Source organism: Hylobates moloch, unplaced genomic scaffold (genome assembly GCF_009828535.3).
Source record: "Hylobates moloch isolate HMO894 unplaced genomic scaffold, HMol_V3 SCAFFOLD_6, whole genome shotgun sequence".
NCBI lineage: Eukaryota > Metazoa > Chordata > Mammalia > Primates > Hylobatidae > Hylobates > Hylobates moloch.
Genome location: NW_026652281.1, coordinates 33,386,713 through 33,414,103, shown reverse-complemented (window position 1 = coordinate 33,414,103; position 27,391 = coordinate 33,386,713). Strand labels below are relative to the sequence as shown.

Below are 27,391 nucleotides of genomic sequence, written 5' to 3'. Positions count from 1 at the left end.
GAAGAATTGCTTGAACCCGGGAGGTGGAGGTTGCAGTGAGCCAAAATTGCGCCACTGCACTCCAGCCTGGGTGACAGAATGATACTCCATTTCAGAAAAAAAAAAAAAAATTCACCACTTAAAAAAATTTATTAAGTACTCTTTTGTGGTTTCTGTCAATATTTGTCTGCTCTTGTGTGCTTTCCTTTGGAATTCTAGCAAGCATACCTTTTCATGATAATTAAGAAAGTATACACACACAATTCATTGTAAATTTATCACCAAATGCATACTCTGGGTACAGTATAAATTTCTTTCCAGGTTATCAAACAACACCATCTAGTGTTCCTATTTAACAGTCGCAAAACAAACTGAAAATTCTTCGTGTGGTCTGGCTGCCCATCAGAATCAATTGCCTATTTTGAAAAAACAGAGATGCCTCTTGCATCTCCCCTCCCATGACTGCTAAAAAGCATGAGCATAGGGCCTGGAAAATTGTATTTAAAAAGAAAAACAATCCCGGTTTGACACATAGTCAGAATCAAGAACTACTGACTTGGTAAATATACTTTTGTAGAATTATAGAGTCAAACTTGTTTATGCTGTTAAATAGAAGTACTTTAGATAGCACTATATCATAAAAATTGCGGTTACTTAAAAATGAAAACTGGGTAGATGAGAGAGGTAGCAAAAATGGGAGTACGTACATGGATGTAATGTGTGTGTGTGTTCATGTGTCAGTATGCAGGAGGTATGTTATTAGATAATATAATGTATTTATAGCTATCAACTATAAGGAAGAATAATTCATTTATTTGCAAGTTTGCACATGAAAGAAATTTATTAAGCTGACTCTTGCCTGATGACTGAGTCATATGTCACTTTAAAACTTAGTGTTTTACTATTATAAGCTCATAAAACCAACTATATATCGAGCATTGAAAGATAGTACATTTAGATATTCTTTAAAAAACGGTTATAAACTTATGGAATATAAAAGTTTGAGAGTTTAAAGAGGTTTTTTTAATCAGGGGAGTTGCTTTTCATAAAAAGCAATAAACTGTATTGTGAAATATAAAATTACATTCAAAATTATATGTAGGTATAATAAAGGACAGCTCTTGGGCCAAAATATCACCATACTATTAATGATGATTATGCTTCTTAAATATATTTCAAAACTGATTTGCTCATGTTCTTAACTTTCTAATCCTTGTTTTAAAAGTTTTTGCCCTAAGCAAACAGAATGCAAGTGAGGATTGTGGCTACTTTCTGATTTTAAAATGAATATTTATATTTTATGGATAGAGAAATAATTCCGCATAAATCTCAAGAAACACAATTTCCTAGTAAGAAGACATGCCTTACACAACTCCTTAAGGATGTCAAGAAAGTACCAGACAAGGTAAATGAAACATTCAATAGCTAAAAAAATTTTTTAAATATACCTATTTTCCACATTTCACAGATTTGTTTTAGAATTGGACCTACACCAATTAAAGAAAAGGCAGACAGGAGATATTCTTTCACAGAGATTAGAGACTTAATAGTATTTCCCTCAACAAGATAGCAAATTGAGAATTCAGAATTGCAGCTGAACTGTGAAAGGGTCTGTGGAATGGTCTAGCAGACATCTGACCTGGGAAAGCTGGATATATAAATGAACATTGCAAAACTATTTTTGCCAAAATGTCTTGATCTATAATATTTCCAAAACAGATGACTTACAATTTTTAAAATATGCAACATGCTTGACTTAGCCACATGAAACCATACTTACTTCCACCCTGTTATTTTTTTAAAAAGTGAGCAATCTGAAGAATCCACTAAAAATATGAAAGCATTAAACATTTTACCCTTTAATATTAAACCTTCTTATCTATGTTTCCAAACACTTAATCCTAACACTTTATGGGATCTCTTAAGGAACAGATACTAGATTTTCCTTTAAAGCTATAAGACAGGCTCCGAGTTCCCATGAGAAAAATCTGTACCTCACAGAAAAACATGCATGGTAAACAGAGCACCTAATGCACTGAATCAGCACATATAAGTAAAATATCCAAAGGACTAGAAAACTGCATTCTAATCTTGTCTCTAGCATTAACTAGCTGTATTATTGCAGACAAATTATTAATCTCTTTGAACCTTAATGTCCTCATTCGTAAAATGATGGACTGTAATAGTCCTCACTCTGTTCTAAGTCTAAAATTCTCTGGTTGTGCCCGCAAAGAAGGGCACACACAATTCCCAACCTGTCCCCTTGTGTTTCCCGAATACTTCCCTCCTGAAGTGAATGAGAAAGACCCGATCTCCCAGTGGTCTCACCATACACTTATTACTAGGAAACCACTAGGGTCTGTATAATCCTAGAGTTAAGCGGAGGCCAGGGTTAATTTTAATTAAATATTCACAATGTCCTTATATGCCAAACATGATTGTCTCCACTAGGGACCCATATACTTAAACAGTAAAACAACATTGAAACTTGGAGTCAGAAGTGCCAGATGTCGGCCGGGCGCGGTGGCTAACGCCTGTAATCCCAGCACTTTGGGAGGCTGAGGCGGGCAGATCACGAGGTCAGGAGATCGAGACCACGGTGAAACCCTGTCTCTACTAAAAATACAAAAAAATTAGCAGGGCGTGGTGGCGGGCACCTGTAGTCCCAGCTACTCGGGAGGCTGAGGCAGGAGAATGGCGTGAACCCGCGAGGCGGAACTTGCAGTGAGCCGAGATTGTGCCACTGCACTCCAGCCTGGGCGACAGAGTGAGACTCTGTCTCAAAAAAAAAAAAGAAATGCCAGATGTCAATCCGATTCTATCTCTTATCATCTGTATGAGGTTTCAGACAGGTCTCTGAATCACTTTGCCTCTCAGTTTCCTCTTCTTGGGACAGGCCAATTAGGTGAAGAAAAAATCTATCTGATTATGTATTTGGCAGTGCTTTGAAAATTATAAAATAGTAAATAATGTATTGCATTATTTCTTCCATTAGCAAAAATATCAATATTTATGTATAACTATGAACTTTTAGTTTTTATTTTTGTATGTTTTGAAGAGAGGTTAAGCTAAGTATTTTTCTAGTTTAAAACTTTAAATACAGAAACATATTTACTTACGGTAAACATTCAAACAATTCAGATACATAGAAAAACAGTAAAGTATCTTATCTTGCCATCCCCCACCTCTGTTCCCATCTACTTCCCCCTCCACGAAGATTTTCTGTGTATCCTTTCTGAGTTTTTCCTGTACATTTATATACATAGATTGTTAAAGCACCTCTGTATATGTTTTAAATTTATCATTTAATCATATATATTATAAGTTTTGGTGCCACAAAAGAAATAGCACTCAAATATAAAATTTTCTTTTTTCTTCTCAGCAAGGCGATTTACTTCTATAGGAGGGTGTGCCCTTACAGATGGAGCAATGGTGAGCGCACACTTGGACAAGGGAAGGGAAGGGGTTCTCATCCCTGATGCAGGTGGCCACTGCTGCTGTGTCATTCCCCTGTTGACAAGGGTTAGACCAAACAGGCTAAACTAATTCCGACTGGCTAATTTAAAGAGAGAGACAAGGTGAGTGTTCTGGTGGGAGTCAGGGTAGATCAGAATGAGTCAGGGTGGAGCAGATAATCGGAATGAGTCAGGGTGGGACAGATAATCAGAATGAGTCAGGGTGGAGCAGGTAATCGGAATGAGTCGGGGTGGGGCAGGTGATCGAAAAAGGTTGCATTACGAGGAAGTTAAGTTTAAAAGTAGAAGGCAAAAAATTGAACATACTGACATATTGATTCTTTGAAAAGAAATTTAAAACTCATATCTAATATATATGATAGACAGTTTCATGTCAGTATATACACAGAGATCTACCTTATTTATTGCGTAATATTCTTTACTGGGCCATAGTTTACGTAACTTTCACTTTTGATGAACATTTATCTTGTAACATTGTTTTGATTGAATTTCCCTGATTTCTAGTAAGGTTAATCATCTTTTTATGTATTGATTGACTATCTGTACTTCTTTTGTTAACTACTTAATAAATTTTGTCATTTTCTAAAGGACAATGTATCTTCTTCTGAATCTTTAACGATTCTTTATAGTCGATGTTAATATTATACAAGCCATAATTTTCTGCAAATTCATCACTTATCTTTTACTACATAAAATATTTAAATATTTATTTAGTCAAATCTATCAAATTTTTGCTTTATAATCCCCAGGTTTTGTTTAACATTTTTAGATGTTATAATACCCTAGATTTTATGTGGTATCTCGAAGTAGGACAAATACAGACCTATGAGTTGCAGAAAGCATATTCTATCAGTTTACAAATGCTTTATGAATTAGAAAATATTTGAAGAGCCAGACAAGGTCCTAGGCTAAATGTGAAAATATATAAAAGAGGAAGAGAAAAAAGTTGGAGAAGGGGCAGGTGATTTAACAGTCTAACAACTACTGATACACAATAAGCACTGAGAGAGAAAAGAAATAGAAGACACATTCACTAGTCTCCCTTCCAGAAGTTTGCAATTCAGGTGGAGGCAAAAATATTTTAAGTAACTTAAGCAGCAATGACTGAAGAAAAAAATTGGCAGTAGGTTTCAAACCAGTGAAGTCCATGGAGTTAACAGTTTAATGGGAAAGAGAATTCTGATGGTTCTCAAAAGGAGTGGTGAGCTGCAACTCTTAACTCCGAAAAAATGTTTAAACTTTCCCTGAAGTGTAATAAACATAAGAAAAGTACTCCTATAATAATTAAAAAGCTCTATGAACTTTTGCAAAATAAACTCACCTGTATAACCAGCATTCAGCTCAAGAAAAAGTACATGACTAGCACTCCGGAAGCCTCTCCCACTTCCTTCTAGTACTCCCCAAATGCCCAGACTGGTTTGACCTATTTTTGTATTTTGTAAAAATGGAACGATATACAATGTACTTCTTTTCTCTCAAAAACATGCTTGTGACACTCATTGAAATAACTGCATGTAGTTGTAGACTGTTCATTCCCATTACTGTATCATTTTCCATGGTGTGAATATGCTAATATATCCTTTATCCATTATACTGAAGAGGGGTAGTCTGTATAATTAATACTTCTAGGCTCTTATAAAAAATACTGTTATAAACATGCTAGAACATATCTTTTGGGGAACATGTTTTAATTTCTGCCGAGTATACACTAGAACTGTTGGGTCATAGAACATACATATGTTCAGCTTTAGAAAATATAACCAAATAGTTTTCCAAAGCAGCTGTAAAACCTTTAGCAGTGAATGAGAGTTCCAGTTTGCTACGTTTTTGTGAACACTTGTTATTTTCCATCTTTTTCATTTTTAGCCATTCCGTTAATTATGTAACAAATAAAATTATTATGGATAATGTGAAACTCCAGATAAGAGCAAATCTCTTACAACACAAGATTAAATAATGAGAAGAAGTATGTAGCTTTTTAAAACAACATAGATAAAATAGCGTTATAAAAAACTCATTTCACTAATAAAATGGTAGGGGGAAGTAAACACTTATTAAAGAACAGACCAAAAAATTGCTCAATCACAGAGCCACTAAATAATCCTTAAAAGTAGGGGGAAATAGAAGAAAAGACAGAAAGTAAGAAGCATGGTGAGTAAGTGACCAATGGTCTGGAAACTATAACCTACAGCTTGAGTTCTCTCATTAAATGTTATGGTCCATCCTTTTCTATAAAGTCAATAGCTATTTTATTTCAGGGGTATGAGTTTCAGTAAATTTTTAATTAAAAAATAATATAAAAATATATTTCGGCAAGAACTTAGGGAATAGCTTTCCTATGTGCCACAGTGCGTATATGATTTCCTATCTGTATCATGTAAGATACATTTCTTTAAAAATCGGGCATGTACTTATAATTAAAAAAAAAATACCAAGCACCATCTATAATAATTCTACCTTATACCTCAGTCTAATAATCAACTGTTTAAAAAATCCCAGACTTTCACTTAAACTATTAAAAAACATCCTGGCAAAAAGGGAAAACAACAAATGCCATGTATTTTGCAAGTGACTAGGACTAAGATGTGGCCTCAGCCACATGCTCCTGGAAAATGAGGACCATAACTTGCAACTTATCACAGCCCTTCTCTACAGGTTTAGAAGAGTAGTACTCTTAGCAGAAATTCAATAAATCCTACTCGTCAACATGCTAGATCTGTAACTATTGACCAAACTCTTATAAATGCTTTCACTGGGGCCGGTAAAAAAGTGATTAGATATTTATATATTTAATTCTGATAGACCTAGTTCAAAATGCTTAATCATTTTTTAATAAGACTTTGTAAACTGAGGCGTAGATTTAAAAAGTTACACAAAAACAAACACTACGAAATCCAAGAATAAAATAGCCACAAACTATGTTCAAGATCATCTGTCAAACAGAGAAAATCTTTCTTTCCAAGTAAAGTTTTAGCTTATTATTTCTCCAAAGTTCACTGAATGAGATTTACATATGATTACTCCAACCAATGAATCACAAAATGGTGACTCTTTAAAGACAGCTAAGTGGTGACCACTAAAAAAAAAACAACAAAAAAAAAACAAAAAAAAAAACAAGCATGATTTTCTAGGAGTTTATTTGTTTGATGTTTTTAAGGTTAGAATTTATAACACGTATAAGTTATATCTATCTTAGATATTTTATACTTAATAGAGTGAATAACAGTTTATAAAAACTGGTATATTTGCAGTTGATTATGTAATTTATGAACTCTGAGAATTCATTTAATTAATCGAAAGTTTTTAAGTGTTAAGAAGTGTAAAAATGACTGAAGCATACATAAGAGCTTTAAGAAACCATTAAAAATGCTAATGAAACATTAGAGGGAAAATAACCAGGAAACTGAAAGAAAACTTTTTGATGGCAAAGAGTTTTTCACTGAAAAGACAAGAATTGTTGGGAATGAAAATCAGAGTTAATGCTACAGAACTAATCATACATAAATACTGACTATAAATAATCAACAAGCAGTCATCAAAGGGGAAATATACAACATAGTATTGTGCCACAATTGTGAATCTCTATTAAATTCCAGATTAAATTGTTTTCTTAAGAGATTATGATCAGATTTGTTAAGTATTGTATTTCAACAGAATGGCAATGCTGCATTACAAGGAAATCACAGATAAATAAAATATGTTAACAGTATACAAGTAAGTACTACGATTTTCTAGTCCAACGCATGTTATGTCAGGTACAACTAGTCACACTACAAATAAAATGCTAAAAACTCACTCACTGTCTTCTGTGGGAAGGACCTGCAGGGAGTAAATCCACTCTATTATATCATCTTTGTTCACCACATCTAAGGAATCCAACATATCCAGCCCAGAGAGTGCAAAAAATGCAATTGTCAACCTAAAAGAAAAAAATGTAAAATTCCATCTTAACTATCATACCACTTAAGTCTGAAGTCTTCCTGGTCTAGAAAATAATAAAATCATTCTAATTTTCCGATAATTTAAACAATACTTCCACCTTGCAAAAGCAAAATATATATATACGTATATATATATACACACATATACGTATATATATATATATATATATATACACACATACACATATTCTTGTAACTTAATGCTATCAGTCAAGACTTTTGTTTCAATTTTTCAAAAGGGGACATTTGGGGGTTAAGAAACCAATCCTACCCCATTGACACAAACAAGACCCACTGAAGCCAGAATATCACCAAACTGAAGGCTAAAGTAGATTTAAAAAAGGATTCTCTACAACTAATCAGTACAAATAGTACAGGACTTAGAAATATATGAAAATGTCAATTTTCACTAATCTGTCAGGATCAATTATACTTATAGCTTGTATTTAATTCTGGAGGAATATGAGAATAATATCTTAATTCAAAGGTATTAACAAATAACATGACTTCTTGGGAAAAGATTTATAATAACCTTTGAGAAATACGAAACATTTTAAAAAATACAAATGTACTTACACTGTTTTCCCAGAGAGGAGCATTCTTTGGCAGAATGAAAAACTATAGAGCAAAACCTTCCCCCTCTAAGACTGCACACTATAAATCAGAAATCTAAACCTGTGCTTTCATATAAAAATCAGTATCTTACTGACTGCTTTGAACACAATTTGTTATATATAATTCCTTTCATGTTGAGAAGCAGTCTCCAGTATAGCTTGATTGAGTACTGTTACATCATTTCTGTAATCTAACAATTCATATGACTAACAGTAATAAATTAACACTCCAAATTATCTGATCTAAAATTTTACAGCAGAGCTACCTGATGTATTCTGCAACCTTTTCAATGAAGACTCTAAGAAAGAATTAAGCCTTAATGCCCTGAGGTATCCACTGTATGTAATAAATTTACTTCTCTCCTGTGCATCTAGAATAGTATTATCTAGAATAGTACTACAGGTTGAGTATCCCTTATCTGAAATGCTTCAGATTTCAGATTTTTTTTTGATTTTAGAATATGTGCATATACATAATGAGATGATACCCCACTGGGATAGGACCCAAGTCTAAATATGAAATTCATTTAAATTTCATATACATATTACACACAAAGCTTATTTTATACAATAGTTTAACAATTTTGTGCATGAAACAAAGTTAGTGTTAAGTACTTATGCGTGGAATTTTCACTTGTGGCATCATGTCAGTGCTCAAAACGTTTCTGATTTTGGAGTCTCTCAGATTTTTGGATTAGGGATGCTCAATCTGCACCAACTTTAGGAGAGATGAGAAAATAGTGATTTCTTTCTTTTTTTTTTTTAGGGCAAATTATCTTTCTGGTGGAAAAAGACTAGCAGCATCCATTAGATAACAGGAGGAGATATCAGAAAGTAATTTAATTCCAACCAAAGCTTAAGGGCAAAAACTAAAACTACAGAGATCTGGGTGCACTTAAGAACAATAAATATTTGGGAAACATCTTATTGAGAGACTATTACCATGTATTAGACACTGAGCTGGGATATTTCTCATATATTATCTCAATTTAAACCTAATAACACACTGAGATCTATCTGAATTAGAGAGGTAATTTATCTAGGTAAGATCAGGATTATATTAAGGGCAGTGGAACTCCTTTATGTGGGAAGCAGTGTTGCACAGTAGTTCAAAGCTCAGACTCTGCAGTCAAATTCCAAGTTGGACAATTTCACTAGAATGACCACATGACTCTGGGCAGGATACCTAAACTTTTCTAATCGGCTTCCAATAATTATTTTAATCATTACTATACCTTATACAGTTATTGTGCTTACCTACTCACAATAAGCACTCAATAAATGGAAGCCATTATCATTAGTCTTCGCCATGATTTGGAGGGACAAGAGTAACAACGACTTTAGGATCTAATCACAGTCTATAACACTACAGGCCTTTTCTATAGACTCTTGGTTGTAACCATTTTCCCCAGAGGAATGTGCTTCTCCAAACACAATGAACCTTTAGACATGGGAAAAAAACCTCTAGATAATAGCAACAAAGTGTGAAAATCACTGCCCTTGGTGGTAATTATGTCTCATGAGATAAGGTCCACTTTGTTTGTATGCACTGAAATATTTACTGAACTAATACAGGACCAGCGATACCACATCTAACCCTCCTGGAGAGCTCTAACAGGGTTTTTGGTTTTGATGTAATACATAAAGTAAATGATTATATTTATAGTCAGGTACAATTAAGCATCTACTAATATAGTTTATTAAAGCATTATTAAGGAAAAGGGCAAAAAGAAGACAGAGACAAAAGTGGAGGAAAACATGAAGGACTTGAGGTCAGATAATGGATAAAACAAAGATCTTCCTGTCAGTAAAAGCCATGTAGTAAGAGAATTTATGCAAAAGGCTATAAAAACAAGTTGGCATTTTTTTCAAAATTAAGAAATTCAGAAATGATCTAGTCCATCTCTTCGATTTTCTAAATGAAGAATATAAAGTCCCCAAAATTCAAGTAATTTGCTTGAAATTTCAACCCTAGACAATCAAAACTACTCAAGAAGTCTCAGTCCCAAAGTGGTATTCTCCACAGGGGTGCTTCTCAAACCTGGCTGCTCATTAGAATCTGCTTAAAAACAACAACCAAAACACGACCAACATAACATAGAGATCAAGGTCCTACTTCACAATCAAATCTATGGGTGTAAGGTGGGGTCTCGGCCCTTTGGGTTTGTTTTTGTATTTAACTTCCCAGGTAATCTTAATGTGCAGGCAGGTTTCAGAAGCACTGTTCGACAACAGTGGTTCTCTACTGGGAACACTGCCCCTAACATAATATATCATAATCAAACATTCTTGGTTGTCACAGTGGAGGAGGGAGTTACTGGCATCAAGTGGGTAAAAGCTACGGCTGCTGCTAAATGTCTACAATGCACAGGACAGGTCCATACAACCAAGAATTTTCTGGCCTAAAATGTCAATAGTGCTGAGGTTGAGGAAACCTGCTTTAAGGTCATACTCTTATCTGTATATGTTATCTGAATGATCTGTTTGTCATGTTACTTGCTCCTGGATATGAATGCACTTTATATGTAAGTACCAAACACAAGAAATCAGCCATGTGACGGTATTTTAAAATCTTGCATACTTAATTATTAAGGGCTCCTGAAAGTCCAGCATTTTCAACTCATAGGTGAAGACTTAGGTTGAGACTATAAGGTTTATGAGATTAACAGAGTTATGGTGAATGGCTTATGTTTATAAAAAGAGGTCCCATCAGAAATGCTTGGCAGACAGAACCAATAAGTCACTTTGGGGCAAATATCTGGCCCCCTTTAAAATAGTCTGGGAAACCATTCCTCTTTCGATCACATCAGAATTCTCAAGTAGTCCTAATACTGAAAGAGAGAGAATTAAAACAAGCCACAAAAAACAGAAAGGAACTCTGGGCTGTGGGCCTCGGAGAGAAATAGCATAATGCAGGGTTTTATGGTTCCTAGATGACTTCTACTTGGGAATAAACTGCTGAGCAACCTGACTCAGCACAGGTGTATAGAGGGGTAATTGTGCGAACACATGCACCTAAAATCAAGCCAAAGAAGTTATTTTTACTTTTTTACTTCAGAGAATATCTGTTTATTCTCTTTCTTCTTTTCCCTAGAACTCAATCTGAATCTGCAGCCTGAGAAGTGTAAATAAGCAAACAATATCTTTCTGTTCACCCCTCTTCTCCCACTCTGAACAATATGTATAAGAAGTTTATCTTACAAGGATGAAAAAGTAACATCCCCCAACCCCCAATCAAGTCTCTTTTCCAAAGAATCAATTCACAGACAAGAGAGTTAACCTAAGTGTCTCCAAAAGATGTCAAATATTCCAGGCTTAAGAACACACATACCCCAAAGATTAAATAAGAACAACAACAAGGCTGGGCACGGTGGCTCACTCCTGCAATCCCAGCACTTTGGGAGGTCAAGGCGGATGGATCAACTGAGGTCAGGAACTCGAGACCAGCCTGGCCAACATGGTGAAACTCCGTCTCTACTAAAAATACAAAAATCAGCTAGGCGTGGTGGTGGGCGCCTGTAATCCCAGCTACTAGGGAGGCTGAGGCAGGAGACTCACTTGAACCCAGCAGGTGGAGGTTGGAGGTTACAGTGAGCTGAGGTTGCAGTGAGCCGAGATCGTGCCATTGCACTCCAGCCTGGGCAACAATAGCAAAACTCCACCTCAAAAAAAAGAATGAAAAACAGTCTATAGTCTGGACAGTGGAAAAATGAACTTCGTCATACTGATATAAGAAATATATTGAAAACACTAATTTATGAGAGTTGACTAGATTCCCAAACTTTGGATCCCTTGTCCTCACCCTTTCTGGTGCAACCCCATCCTTCACCAAGTGTCTTAAACAATGGACTACATTCCTGCCTAGATACCAGATGGGCCTATGACTACATCATATTGCATCTAAAATTATAAATAAGCATCTACATTAAGAAATAAGAACACAAATAAAATTGATAACCATGTCAGTGAAGAGAGAGCCTTAGAGGATACATTAGACTTAATCATGAAGTTAAAATACTAGCACATAGATGCTGCCATAATACTTCGAAACAAATGACTGAAAGACTGCACGAATTCTGGAATTTTAAGCATTATTCTTCATTTATAATTATTTTTCAATGGCTGATTCATCTGGCAAATACTTTTAAGTAGAGTCACATATCTGTGGAATTATTTAACTTGTAAAATAGTTTTTCTACTATCATACTTTTCCAATAAGAAACATCTACAGAGAGGAACAGCTCCGGTCTTCAGCTCCCAGCCCCAGCGACACAGAAGACGGGTGATTTCTGCATTTCTGCTTGAGGTACCGGTTTCATCTCACTAGGGAGTGCCTAACAGTGGGTGCAGGACAGTTGGTGAAGCGCACTGTGCGCGAGCTGAAGCAGGGCGAGGCATTGCCTCACTCGGGAAGCGCAAGGGGTCAGGGAGTTCCCTTTCCTAGTCAAAGAAAGGGGAAACAGACGGCACCTGGAATATCGGGTCAGTCCCATCCTAATACTGCGCTTTTCCAACGGGCCTGGAAAACGGCACACTAGGAGATTGTGTCTCGCACCTGGCTCGGAGGGTCCTATGCCCACGGAGTCTCGCTGATTGCTAGCACAGCAGTCTGAGATCAAGCTGCAAGGCGGCAGCGAGGCTGGGGGAAGGGCGCCCGCCACTGCCCAGGCTTGCTTAGGTAAACAAAGCAGCCAGGAAGCTCGAACTGGGTGGAGCCCACCACAGCTCAAGGAGGCCTGCCTGCCTCTGTAGGCTCCACCTCTGGGGGCAGGGCACAGACAAACAAAAACTCAGCAAGAACCTCCACAGACTTAAATGTCCCTGTCTGACTGACAGCTTTGAAGAGAGTAGTGGTCCTCCCAGCACGCAGCTGGAGATCTGAGAACGGACAGACTGCCTCCTAAAGTGGGTCCCTCACCCCTGAGCAGCCTAACTGGGAGGCACCCCCCCAGTAGGGACAGACTGACACCTCATTCAACCGGGTACTCCTCTGAGACAAAACTTTCAGAGGAACCATCAGACAGCTGAATTTGTGGTCTCACGAAAATCCGCTGTTCTGCAGCCACCGCTGCTGACACCCAGCCAAACAGGGTCTGGAGTGGACCTCTAGTAAACTCCAACAGACCTGCAGCTAAGGGTCCTGTCTGGTAGAAGGAAAACTAACAAACAGAAAGGACATCCACACCAGAAACCCATCTGTACATCACCAGCATCAAAGACAAAAAGTAGATAAAACCACAAAGATGGGGAAAAAACAGAGCAAAAAAACTGGAAACTCTAAAAAACAGAGCACCTCTCCTCCTCCAAAGGAACGCAGTTCCTCACCAGCAACGGAACAAAGCTGGATGGAGGATGACTTTGATGAGTTGAGAGAAGAAGGCTTCAGACGATCAAACTACTCTGAGCTACGAGAGGAAATTCAAAACAATAGCAAAGAAGTTAAAAACTTTGAAAAAATATTAGAAGAATGGATAACTAGAATAACCAATGGAGAGAAGGGCTTAAAGGAGCTGATGGAGCTGAAAGCCAAGTTTCGAGAACTACGCGAAGATTGCAGAAGCCTCGGTAGCAGATGCGATCAACTAGAAGAAAGGGTATCGCTGATGGAAGATTAAATGAATGAAATGAAGAGAGAAGGGAAGTTTAGAGAAAAAAGAATAAAAAGAAATGAACAAAGCCTCCAAGAAATTTGGGACTATGTGAAAAGACCAAACCTACGTCTGATTGGTGTACCTGAAAATGATGGGGAGAATGGAACCAAGTTGGAAAACACTCTGCAAGATATTATCCAGGAGAACTTCCCCAATCTAGCAAGGCAGGCCAGCATTCAGATTCAGGAAATACAGAGAACACCACAAAGATACTCCTCGAGAAGGGCAACTCCAAGACACATAATTGTCAGATTCACCAAAGTTGAAATGAAGGAAAAAATGTTAAGGGCAGCCAGAGAGAAAGGTCGGGTTACCCACAAAGGGAAGCCCATCAGACTAACAGCTGATCTCTCAGCAGAAACTCTACAAGCCAGAAGAGAGTGGGGGCCGATATTCAACATTCTTAAAGAAAAGAATTTTCAATCCAGAATTTCCTATCCAGCCAAACTAAGCTTCGTAAGTGAAGGAGAAATAAAATACTTTACAGACAAGCAAAAGCTGAGTGATTTTGTCACCACCAGGCCTGCCCTAAAAGAGCTCCTGAAGGAAGCACTAAACATGGAAAGGAACAACCGGTACCAGCCACTGCAGAAACATGCCAAATTGTAAAGACCATCGAGGCTAGGAAGAAACTATAGCACTTAACGAGCAAAATAACCAACTAACATCATAATGACAGGATCAGATTCACACATAACAATATTAACGTTAAATGTAAATGGGCTAAATGCTCCAATCAAAAGACACAGACTGGCAAACTGGATAAGGAGTCAGGACCCATCAGTGTGCTGTATTCAGGAAACCCATCTCACCTGCAGAGACACACATAGACTCAAAATAAAGGGATGGAGGAAGATCTATCAAGCAACTGGAAAACAAAAAAAGGCAGGGGTTGCAATCCTAGTCTCTGATAAAATAGACTTTAAACCAACAAAGATCAAAAGAGACAAAGAAGGCCATTACATAATGGTAAAGGGAACAATTAAACAAGAAGAGCTAACTATCCTAAATATATATGCACCCAACACAGGAGCACCCAGATTCATAAAGCAAGTTCTCAGTGACCTACAAAGGGACTTAAACTCCCACACAATAATAATGGGAGACTTTAACACCCCACTGTCAGCATTAGACAGATCAACGAGACAGAAAGTTAACAAGGATATCCAGGAATTGAACTCAGCTCTACATAAAGTGGACCTAATAGACATCTACAGAACTCTCCACCCCAAGTCAACAGAATATACATTTTTTTCAGCACCACACCACACCTATTCCAAAATTGACCACATAGTTGGAAGTAAAGCTCTCCTCAGCAAATGTAAAAGAACAGAAATTATAACAAACTGTCTCTCAGACCACAGTGCAATCAAACTAGAACTCAGGATTAAGAAACTCACTCAAAACCGCTCAACTACATGGAAACTGAACAACCTGCTCCTGAATGACTATTGGGTACATAATGAAATGAAGGCAGAAATAAAGATGTTCTTTGAAACCAACGAGAACAAAGACACAACATACCAGAATCTCTGGGACACATTCAAAGCAGTGTGTAGAGGGAAATTTATAGCACTAAATGCCCACAAGAGAAAGCAGGAAAGATCCAAAATTGACACCCTAACATCACAATTAAAAGAACTAGAAAAGCAAGAGCAAACACATTCAAAAGCTAGCAGAAGGCTAGAAATAACTAAAATCAGAGCAGAACTGAAGGAAATAGAGACACAAAAAACCCTTCAAAAAATTAATGAATCCAGGAGCTGGTTTTTTGAAAAGATCAACAAAATTGATGGACCGCTAGCAAGACTAATAAAGAAGAAAAGAGAGAAGAATCAAATAGATGCAATAAAAAACGAAAAAGGGGATATCACCACCGATCCCACAGAAATACAATCTACAATCAGAGAATACTACAAACACCTCTATGCAAATAAACTAGAAAATCTAGAAGAAATGGATAAATTCCTCAACAAATACACCCTCCCAAGACTAAACCAGGAAGAAGTTGAATCTCTGAATAGACCAATAACAGGTTCTGAAATTGTGGCAATAATCAGTAGCTTACCAACCAAAAAGAGTCCACGACCTGATGGATTCACAGCTGAATTCTACCAGAGGTACAAGGAGGAACTGGTACCATTCCTTCTGAAACTATTCCAATCGATAGAAAAAGAGGGAATCCTCCCTAACACATTTTATGAAGCCAGCATCGTCCTGATACCAAAACCTGGCAGAGACATAACCAAAAAAGAGAATTTCAGACCAATATCCTTGATGAACATTGATGCAAAAATCCTCAATAAAATACTGGCAAACCGAATCCAGCAGCACATCAAAAAGCTTATCCACCATGATCAAGTGGGCTTCATCCCTGGGATGCAAGGCTGGTTCAACATACGCAAATCAATAAATGTAATCCAGCATATAAACAGAACCAAAGACAAAAACCACATGATTATCTCAATAGACGCAGAAAAGGCCTTTGACAAAATTCAACAACCCTTCATGCTAAAAACTCTCAATAAATTAGGTATTGATGGGACGTATCTCAAAATAATAAGAGCTACCTACGACAAACCCACAGCCAATATCATACTGAATGGGCAAAAACTGGAAGCATTCCCTCTGAAAACTGGCACAAGACAGGGATGCCCTCTCTGACCGCTCCTATTCAACATAGTGCTGGAAGTTCTGGCCAGAGCAATCAGGCAGGAGAAGGAAATAAAGGGTATTCTATTAGGAAAAGAGGAAGTCAAATTGTCCCTGTTTGCAGATGACATGATTGTATATCTAGAAAACCCCATTGTCTCAGCCCAAAATCTCCTTAAGCTGATTAGCAACTTCAGCAAAGTCTCAGGATACAAAATTAATATACAAAAATCACAAGCATTCTTGTACACCAATAACAGACAAACAGCCAAATCATGAGTGAACTCCCATTCACAATTGCTTCAAAGAGAATCAAATACCTAGGAATCCAACTTACAAGGGATGTGAAGGACTTCTTCAAGGAGAACTACAAACCACTGCTCAATGAAATAAAAGAGGATACAAACAAATGGAAGAACATTCCATGCTCATGGGTTGGAAGAATCAATATCGTGAAAATGGCCATACTGCCCAAGGTCATTTATAGATTCAATGCCATCCCCATCAAGCTACCAATGACTTTCTTCACAGAATTGGAAAAAACTACTTTAAAGTTCATATGGAACCAAAAAAGAGCCCGCATCGCCAAGTCAATCCTAAGCCAAAAGAACAAAGCTGGAGGCATCACGCTACCTGACTTTAAACTATACTACAAGGCTACAGTAACCAAAACAGCATGGTACTGGTACCACAACAGAGACACAGATCAATGGAACAGAACAGAGCCCTCAGAAATGATGCCGCATAGCTACAACTATCTGATCTTTGACAAACCTGACAAAAACAAGAAATGGGGAAAGGATTCCCTATTTAATAAATGGTGCTGGGAAAACTGGCTAGCCATATGTAGAAAGCTGAAACTGGATCCCTTCCTTACACCTTATACAAAAATTAATTCAAGATGGATTAAAGACTTAAATGTTAGACCTAAAACCATAAAAACCCTAGAAGAAAACCTAGGCAATACCATTCAGGACATAGGCGTGGGCAAGGACTTCATGTCTAAAACACCAAAAGCAATGGCAACAAAAGCCAAAATCGACAAATGGGATCTCATTAAACTAAAGAGCTTCTGCACAGCAAAAGAAACTACCATCAGAGTGAACAGGCAACCTACAGAATGGGAGAAAATTTTTGCAACCTACTCATCTGACAAAGGGCTAATATCCAGAATCTACAATGAACTCAAACAAATTTACAAGAAAAAAACAAACAACCCCATCAAAAAGTGGGCAGAGGACATGAACAGACACTTCTCAAAAGAAGACATTTATGCAGCCAGAAAACACATGAAGAAATGCTCATCATCACTGGCCATCAGAGAAATGCAAATCAAAACCACAGTGAGATACCATCTCACACCAGTTAGAATGGCCATCATTAAAAAATCAGGAAACAACAGGTGCTGGAGAGGATGTGGAGAAATAGGAACACTTTTACACTGTTGGTGGGACTGTAAACTAGTTCAACCATTGTGGAAGTCAGTGTGGCGATTCCTCAGGGATCTCGAACTAGAAATACCATTTGACCCAGCCATCCCATTACTGGGTATATACCCAAAGGACTATAAATCATGCTGCTATAGAGACACATGCACACGTATGTTTATTGCGGCACTATTCACAATAGCAAAGAGTTGGAACCAACCCAAATGTCCAACAACGATAGACTGGATTAAGAAAATGTGGCACATATACACCATGGAATACTATGCAGCCATAAAAAATGATGAGTTCGTGTCCTTTGTAGGGACATGGATGAAACTGGAAAACATCATTCTCAGTAAACTATCGCAAGGACAAAAAACCAAACACCGCATGTTCTCACTCATAGGTGGGAACTGAACAATGAGAACTCATGGACACAGGAAGGGGAACATCACACTCCGGGGACTGTTGTGGGGTGGGGGGAGGGGGGAGGGACAGCATTAGGAGATACACCTAATGCTAAATGACGAGTTAACGGGTGCAGGAAATCAACATGGCACATGGATACATATGTAACAAATCTGCACATTGTGCACATGTACCCTAAAACCCTAAAGTATAATTAAAAAAAAAAAAAAAAAAGAAACATCTACTGAACACCTACTACAGACTAGATGTCACGACAAAAATGAATAAAGCTTCCTAACCTTAAGGAGGTTACATGTTAAGTGCTATTACATAAATCATCTTCTTCCTTTCTCAACTGGCTCCTTTTGCCTTTTATTCTCCAGACCAGATGGTAGTTCCAATTCAAGAATCCTGGGACTCCTCCTTTTTCTTCATCCTCTCTTTTCTAGCCCTACTTCCACTGCCTCAGCATCTCTCTCCTGGACTACCACATCAGTGTCCTCATTGGTCTCCCTGGTTCTGGACCTGTACCATGTGATATATGGCTATATAAATGACTATTCCTGTCACTTACATGATATCCAACTCATGTTTCCAGACAAGCATACAAAGCTTTCCATGATCTGATGCATGCCTACCTCTTCAGATTACATTCCTACCATATCCCTTTACATTTTGAACCAGTACTAGAGAACTAATTGAAGTTTTCTGCTCAACACTCACTTCTCCAGCTTTATTCTTCTTATTGTCCATTTGCAACAACAACAACAAAACACTGGAACACATTCTTTAAGATTTAGCTCTGGGGTTACTTCTTCCAAGAAGCCTTCTCTAGTCCCTGTCTCTCTTCAGGTTGAGCTACTTAGGTACTTCCAGAATGCCCTCAGAATATCACAATCATTTTGTCTAGTCAGGGGATTAGCCATATCAGAATCATCTGGGCACTTGTCAGAAATGCAGCATCTCCGGCTCACACTCAGCATCACACTCCTCAGCTATTGCAATATACTTTAAAAGGCTGCTTCATGCAACACCGCACCTCTTTCGCCTACCATTAGATTTACAGTTCCCGTAAAGTAAATTTCTAAGACTTAGAGGTTCTCTGCTGCTCCTACACATAAAACACCATATAGACACTCTATTAAGACTTAATAACTTTACAGAGGACAGGCATGCACAGGAGTATTCATCTAAAAATACAATGACCCAGGCTTATGCAATCAGAATCTATATTTTAACAAGATCCCCAAGTGATTCACATGCACATTAGAGCTGGGAATCACTGCTGTAATAACTGCGTATTTGTTTCTCCTATAAGACAGTCTCTAACTTTAGCCTGCTTTAGAACCACCTGAGATGCTTGTTATAATGCAGACTCCAAAGGCCCACACAAAATCCAATGAAGGTCTGGGAAGGGGCCCATGTATGTGCATTTTTATAAGCACATACAAGTCATTACTTAGAGCCTCCCACCACTACACTTTGAAAGATGTACTGCTAGACTGTGATATATTTAAGATAAGGGGGCCGGGCACGGTGGCTCACGCCTGTAATCCCAGCACTTTGGGAGGCCAAGGCAGGGGGATCACAAGGTCAAGAGATCGAGACCATCCTGGCCAACATGGTGAAACCCCATCTCTACTAAAAATACAAAAAATTAGCTGAGCGTGGTGGCACACACCTGTAGTCCCAGCTACTTGGGAGGCTGAGGCAGGAGAATTGCTTGAACCCAGGAGGCGGAGGCTGCAGTGAGGAGAGATGGTGCCACCACACTCCAGCCTGGTGACAGAGTGAGACTCTGTCTCAAAAAAAAAAAAAAAAGATAAGGGAGGAAAGGAAAGAACAAAGTAGTTGCAGAATGGGAGGCAGCAGAGAGGTTACAACACAGGATACACAGGGGAAAATAGAGGGACATGAGAATACAAAGACTAGCTAGATTGTAAATGCTTTGTGAAATAAAAGCTAACTGCCTAAACCCTTCTTCTAGAACAGTGGACTATAAAAATAACAGAAAATTGTCACTACTTTGTTCCTTAATAAAAAGGACTACTCTAATTCCTATTACCCAAATACAAATGGCAACAATAACTCATAACCACACTAAACTCCCTAAACTACTTATAAAAGAAACCTGGTAATAGATAAAGCTCCCAACCCAAGATTTAATATTCACTTGGATTATAAACTAGTAACTATCATTTTAAGAAGTCAATACAAAAGAAAAATCTCTGATGAGACAGCAGACAATACAGTTTTTATTTTCATAAAATCATTGTCACTAGAAAAGTAAAAATTATTCCTATTGGTCAGGCTAAAAGAAACAGGAAAATAAGAGTAATTTTGCCAAAATAGTGAATCAGAAAATAACTCTCTAAATATCCAGTCTAATATTAGCCTTCTCAAAGCTTTTTCATACCTACTGGTAAAAAGAAATGAACAGAGGAACACCTGAATCATTAGTTTAACACCGTATCTCTGTAACTAGACACATGGGGAGGCACTCTGTGAATGACTGTGGAATTTAACTGCAATACCAGGTAAGACTTGTGGCTTGCCCAATGTACTGTTTTGTCTTAAAAATCAGCAGAAACTTTGTGACTAGTCACCTTTGCTGAAAAGGTTGGAGTTTCTTCACAAGCATTTTAAAGTCAGTTATGAATCACATGCAGCACAAAAGAACTTAGGGCTAAAGAAAATAAAGTCTGTGAGTTAGGAAAGAGAAAAACTTAAAATCACTACAGAAACTGACATATGTAGTTACCTTAAATGCGGTTAAGTGGGCTATAAGAAAACCAAAATGATGTAAAAATTCTATTCATGTGACAAACATTAGACAAAAAAGGATACAATATTGCTTAACCAATGCACCAAGGTGTTATATAACACCTGGTGTTGATCCTATGCTCATACTGAAGTTAAATAAGTCAGAAAATTTGTGCTGTTTTACTTGTGCTGTGAATAGAATTACACAGTTTAATGCCAATGTGCATTATTCTATATGGATTTGTCCAAGCTGGAATTTTATAGAACAGGCCAAACACATTGGCATCTGGAAAATGCAATCACAAACTTATAGTGATAGCTGCAAGCAAAGTTCAACTGTTTAACAATCACAATTTAATCAGCTCACAGGACTTATACACTGCATGTATCTAAACAGTGTATGTATACGATAAATATGCACATTATGTATCAATAACAAAAACAGGATGGAAGACTTTTTATCCAAACGCTTTAAATTCACATAAAATGAACCCCTATTAAGATATAAATGATTTATCAACATTTTAAAACATCTCATATCACTACAATCATAACCTTTCGGTTTGGAAATCTGAATCTTTCAGTGAAGGTATAGGCTCTGCTAATCGATCAACACCTATGAGACGAGGAAGGAATATAAACGTTTCACTCTTTCTTTTGTAAGAATCTGTTCATCCTTCAGGGCTCAGCTCACATTATTCAACAAATATTCCTCAGTGCTTCTCAGATACCAGATACTATTTAAGGTCGTAGCGCAATGCTGACCAAAAGGACCAAGCTGTTGCAAATGTTGAAATAGAAACAATTGCCACTGGCCAATATGGCAACTGAGTACTTGAAAAATGGTGGCTACTACCAAAAGAATAACTTAATTTTTAATTTGATTTAATTAATTCAAATCGAAATAGCCAAATGTGGCTAGTGGCTACCAGATTGGACAGGGCAGCCCAGTCCCAAGTATAGAGGTAAACAAAACAGACAAAAAATGTTACCTTTGTGAAGTTTATAATCCAGTGTAATAGAAAGATATTAAACAAATAAACCAATAAATACGTAATGTAAGGTGGTCATTGGGAGTGGTCCCTTTAGGAAGGGTGTTTAAGGAAGGCCTCTCTGAAGAAATCTGGATTATGTACATGCCTGTCTATATACTCCTATGAACACTACACTAACATATAGCACAGAACTCTATACAAATGCTTGTCTTGTTCCGCTATACTTTGGCACCTACCATAACGTAGTTCTTGACCAAGTGTGCAGAAGTAATCTGCAAAGCTTCCCAAACTGATCCGGTCATGCAGTGTTCAAAATACACCAGCAACTCAGAATTTAGAAAATGTGGGGAGAGAATACAGCAAAAACAAGCTGCTCTTTCCTCCCATCCAGTCTCAAGCAGCTTTTGAGCCTCACTTCAAAACACAGCAATGCGAAGCAAAGATCGCCTTCTCCTTTCTTCTCATCCCCAACTGTTACTGTAAACGAAGTCGCTTAGTCTCTGCCGCATCACACTCTTCAGCTATTGCAATACTTTTAACAGGCTGCTTCACGCAACACCGCACCTCTTTCGCCTACTATTAGATTTACAGTTCCCATAAAGTTTCTAAGACCTTAGATGTTCTCTGCCGCTCTTACACATAAAACACCATACAGACACTCTATTAAGAGTGAATGACTTTACAGAGGACAAGGATGCACAGAAGTATTCATCTAAAAGTACGACGACAAACTTTGTCCTTTTCCTTTTACACTCGGAAGTAACGAGGCAAAGTGATAGGCTATGGGAGGGGGTAAAAAAGCAGCTCAGAGTTGCCAGAAAAAAAGGGAAGTGAAAAAGGCAGAAACTGGAGATTCTACAGCCCTCGACGTACAGCCTTCCAGACCTTCCCACCGTACGGCGGGAGAGTGGGGGTAACCTCAAGCCCGCTTGAAACCAGTCAGTGCCAAGTGGGCGGCCGCTCAGCCCCCTTCCGGCGCCCAGTTTGCGGTCCGACTCCGCCGCGCCTTTCCGCTGGGGCCCGGGCCTTGTGCCAGCCTGGCTGACTGTGCCACGAGTTACCTGCTTGTCTCGAGTGAAGAATAGCGCTCTGGCAAAACCTGGAGGCAGCGCTGGAAAAATCGCACGTGCCGATCCCGCAAGAAATCCAGCCGCTCTCCCTCACCGCTCCCTGCTAGCCTCTCGTCCTCAGTGGCCGCCATGCTGCTCCGGAAGCGACGTCCGCCGCGACCCGGAATCAGTGCCCGCGGAGAGAAAGAACCCTCCTGGGCTGACTCAGAGGTGCCGGGTGGGGGAACCTGCGCCCCCCGCAGACTAATCCGGTATTAGAAACCGCTATCATCTGGGTCCTGTACAGCACTTCCTCTCTCCGATATCTCCCTAGCTAGCGCATGACCCTACCTTTTCTACTCAAAGCCCTCGAGGCTTGTAAACACCTCGCAGGCCTTGTGAAAATCCAGTCCACAAATCCCTCCGTCAGAATTTTTATCTTGGGAAGCGCAAGGTCAAAAGCATCAAGTTCTCTTTGAGACAATTCTGGCTCTGTAGAACCTGAGGATGGTATATCTGAAAACGGGGATGGATCAGTATAAACTTGCTAACAGATTCATTTTTGAAGGGCCAGTTTTAAGCTGAACAGTTAGGGAAACAAAAAGAAAAACAAACCAGTGGAGATAAATGTTTATTGACACTACAAAAGTTCAGAGACTTTCCTAATCTTAATCCTTTCTGGATACCAAGAATCACTTAAAAATCTGTGTATAATGCCCCCAAACATATACAACATGCATATTCATACCTGTATATGACTGCTTGCGTCATTCTTTTACAAATCTTACAGATTTTACTTTCCTTGAGTCGACGTGTTATCAAGAATCAATGGTGCATCAATCTGCAACAGCAAAATAAGCTCAACATCTTCTCCAATTACCTGCATTCTAAAAAATTTAAACATGCTTCTAGTTCTTTTTTCCAAAAATAGGGATTTAAGTTGTTTTAGCCGTTATACTATGCCCTTTAAACGTTCGTGAGGCATTCCTGAGTAGCGGGTGGGGGGATCCACCCAATAATATAACTAAACTAGGTTCCCTGTAATCAACTTAGGTAATAAAATTTCGGGTATGACTTTGTTAGCTTTCTTAGAAAATGTAATTCTTATACTCTATGGGCTGGGGTAATCTTACACTTATTCGACGATCCAAAGTGTTCTGAGTAATTTTTGGTACTATTAACTACTTATTCACAGGTATTCCTGCATGTCTTTACAAAATACTGCATTAGCAAACAGCCAGAGATAGATTCTAGGCTGTCCTCGGTACTTCCCTACAAATACAGAGCTCACATCCTTGCCCTTCAGGTGTGCCCAGTCTGGACTTTCCACTGTTATTACGATTAAGATCTCTCACTTAGCACACATACCCCCAAATGCCTGAAGATTTTTAAAGTGGAGTCTTATACACGTTTAACTTACTGGAATCAGCTATGGACACTCTCTACGTTCTCAGAAAATTAATTCTAATAAACATGGCCATTAACTTAGGGAAGCCAAATATTTCACCTGATTCTCAGCTCAAGGACTAGCAATCTGATCCAAATCTAGAGGAAAAATTTGCGATGTGGGACTCACTGAGAGATAACATAGAATACCTCCTAGGTCGGTAAAAGGCTTTCCATGAGTGATTTTATCCACACGAGATTTTTGGCGTATGCATAACAGAATGGGAATGATAGAACATCTATATAATTGAATATTATTTAGCCATTACATGATGTTTAAATTATGCAGAAATGTACGAAAATACGTGTAATGCAATTATAGCATAGTAATTAATGTGTACTATATGACTGTAACAATTTAAAAATATGTAGGTATGTTTTTTGAAAAAGTTACCCTGGAATTATGGGTACTTTATAACATTTCTTCTTTAGTGTTTTTTCTATATTTCTTATTAATGTACTTTTTTTGTTTCCAGGCTTACTTTGCTTTATTTTTCTTGTACAACCCTATGTTGTAGCTACCGCTGGAGCCTGGGTCCTCTGCACGGAGACTCTGGTGTGGGTCTTGAGGAGGTGGTCAGTGAATTCCTGATAGGGAGACTCGGTGAATACAGTCTCCTTCCAGAGGTCAGGGGTCAGCCTGCTGTAGGCCTTAGAGATGGCATCAAAAATGACCATGATGAAGTTGCCCAGGATGGCAGTGCAGCCCCCGGCTGAGATGTAGCAGTCATTGATACCAGTCATCATCAGCAGCTACTTGGCCATGGGGGCCAAGATGATGCCAGTGCTCCTGGGCGCAGGGATGACCCGTGCCAGCACAGAGCCGTGGCAGCCTGTCACCTTGCAAGGGATGGTGTGGGGCTTGCCGATCTTGTTCCCCCAGTAGCCTCTGCGCATGGGCAAACGGAGAGCTTGGCCAAGATGATGGCCCCGCAGATGGCAGTGGCCACCTCCTTGGAGCACTTAACACCCAGATCAGTGTGGCCATTGTCCCCGATGGCAACAAACGCCTTGAACCTGGTGTGTTGGTCGGTGCAGGTCTGCTTCTGCACTGGCATGTCTTCAAAACCTCCTCGAGAGAGGCCCCAGGAAAAAGTCAATGATCACAGACTCCTTGATGGGCAGGGAGAAGAGATAGATCTCCTCCAGGGACTTAATCTTCATGTCCTTGACCAGGCGGCCCAGCTTGGTGACAAGCATCTCTCCTTGTCCTTTGTCTTGCCTCCGCGAGCTCCGCGGCTGGCCCCGGCCCCATCCATGGCCGCGACCCGAGTTCCCCATCCCAGGGCCCCCGGCGCCTCCAGGCCTCCCAGGCCCCCCCCGCTGCACCGGCATCATCTGCGATTTGGTGTTTTCTCAGAGAAAAAGCTAATGTACTTTTTAAATCAGTATAAGAAATATTTATTTGACATCTTGTTTATGAACCTGTAACTTCTATGAACTCTGTAACTGAAGATATTTCTGTTTATCTTACATCTTTTATATAAAGGATCTATATAATAAATTCACCATTTATTTCAGATTCAGCTAGAAAAACTGATTTCTTCAGAGGAACTTCCATACTTTTATTTAAAAAAAAAAAATCAAAAAACAAAGCCGTAAGAATCACATCATCCAGAATGCTTACCTTAGATACAGGAATTTGAAAGCTGCATTTCGGTGCAACAAAAAGCAACACGTAAAAAAGCAATATGTAAGAAACATTTTCTGTATCTTGTAGCTTCTCAGTTCTGCTTTTAATTTCCTCATCTTGCTCTATGTTTTATTTATGTATTTATTTTTTGAGATGGAGTCTCACTCTGTTGCCGAAGCTGGAGTACAGTGGCACAATCTCAGCTCACTGCAACCTCCGCCTCCCAGGTTCAAGCGATTCTCCTGCCTCAGCCTCCCAAGTAGCTGGGAGTACAGGCGTGAACTACCACACCAGGCTAATTTTTGTATTTTTAGTAGAGATGGGGTTTTACCATGTTGGCCAAGCTGGTCTTGAATTCCTGACCTCAAACGATACGCCCACCTTGGCCTCCCAAAGTGCTGGGATTACAAGCCTGAGCCACTGCACCCAGCCTCTATATTTTATCTCTGAACTACTTCAAATCATTCCAAAAAAGTTTTGGAAAACAAGTAACAAAACCAGCACTCCTGTTTAAGGATCTTTTATGTCAATTTTCTCATTCTGCACCAATAACTGTACAAATCAGAATTCAGTTTCTAAAATTTGGAAGCCATCTACTTTGAATATTAACTGTAAAATAAGAAAAGATTTTGACCGCTAGTCATAGTACATTTCTGAGTCATTTAACCTAAATGCATCACATTAACAATCAAAGATAAAGATAAAGATAAACAATGAAAGATAAAGATTATCTAAGACAAAAAAGATTCATGAGAAATAAATTTCCTGTGTTTTTATATATATAGTATCTTTCCTATGAGAACAAATTAAAGTTAGAAAGGAATATTTTATAATAGGAAAAGTTGAACTATATTCAATTACATTGTGTTTTCATGTATAAAAGTTTAGAAATTTAAGAACTAACTCTTTTGACCAAATATGTTAATCTAACAGCTTTAAAAGATCTTATTCATTCATTCCTTCATTCATTCATTTTAGAGACAGGGTCTCTCTCTCTCACCCAGGCCGGAGTGCAGTGGTGCCATCGTAGCTCACTGCAACCTGGAACTCCTGGGTTCAAGTGATCCTTCCACCTTATCCTCCCAAGTAGCTGGGACTACAGGTGTGTGCCACCATACCCAGTTAATTAAATTTTTTTTTTTTTTTGTAGAGACAGGGTCTCCCTGTGTTGCCCAGGCTAGTGTCAAACTCCAGGCCTCAATTCTCCTACCTTGACCTCTGAAAGTGCTGGGATTACAAGCATGAGCCACCATGCCCCACCTAAAACATTTTAAGTACCATCAAGAGAAATCACAGTATTCTAAAGCTGGCTTATTTCAGATGATGTTTCAGAACAAAGAATTTTCCTATTTTGAGG

General features: G+C 38.5%; 1 protein-coding gene across 5 annotated transcripts in view; it reads right to left on the bottom strand.

The window, feature by feature from the left end:
* Nucleotides 1-23,133, bottom strand: part of PGGT1B (protein geranylgeranyltransferase type I subunit beta) — a 67,253-nt gene extending 44,120 nt beyond the window's left edge. For 4 of the 5 annotated variants that reach the window (XM_032156632.2, XM_032156635.2, XM_032156633.2 and 1 more), the window contains exons 1-2: nucleotides 22,968-23,116; nucleotides 7,256-7,374 (exon numbers count right to left, since the gene is read on the bottom strand). In XM_032156632.2, the coding sequence (XP_032012523.1) occupies nucleotides 7,256-7,374; nucleotides 22,968-23,107 (259 nt within the window). In that variant the 5' untranslated portion in view covers nucleotides 23,108-23,116. Of the gene's footprint in view, nucleotides 1-7,255; nucleotides 7,375-22,967 lie in introns of all 5 variants that reach the window. The other variant, XM_032156634.2, reaches the window with a different exon arrangement.
* Between the last annotated feature and the right edge of the window lie 4,258 nt (nucleotides 23,134-27,391).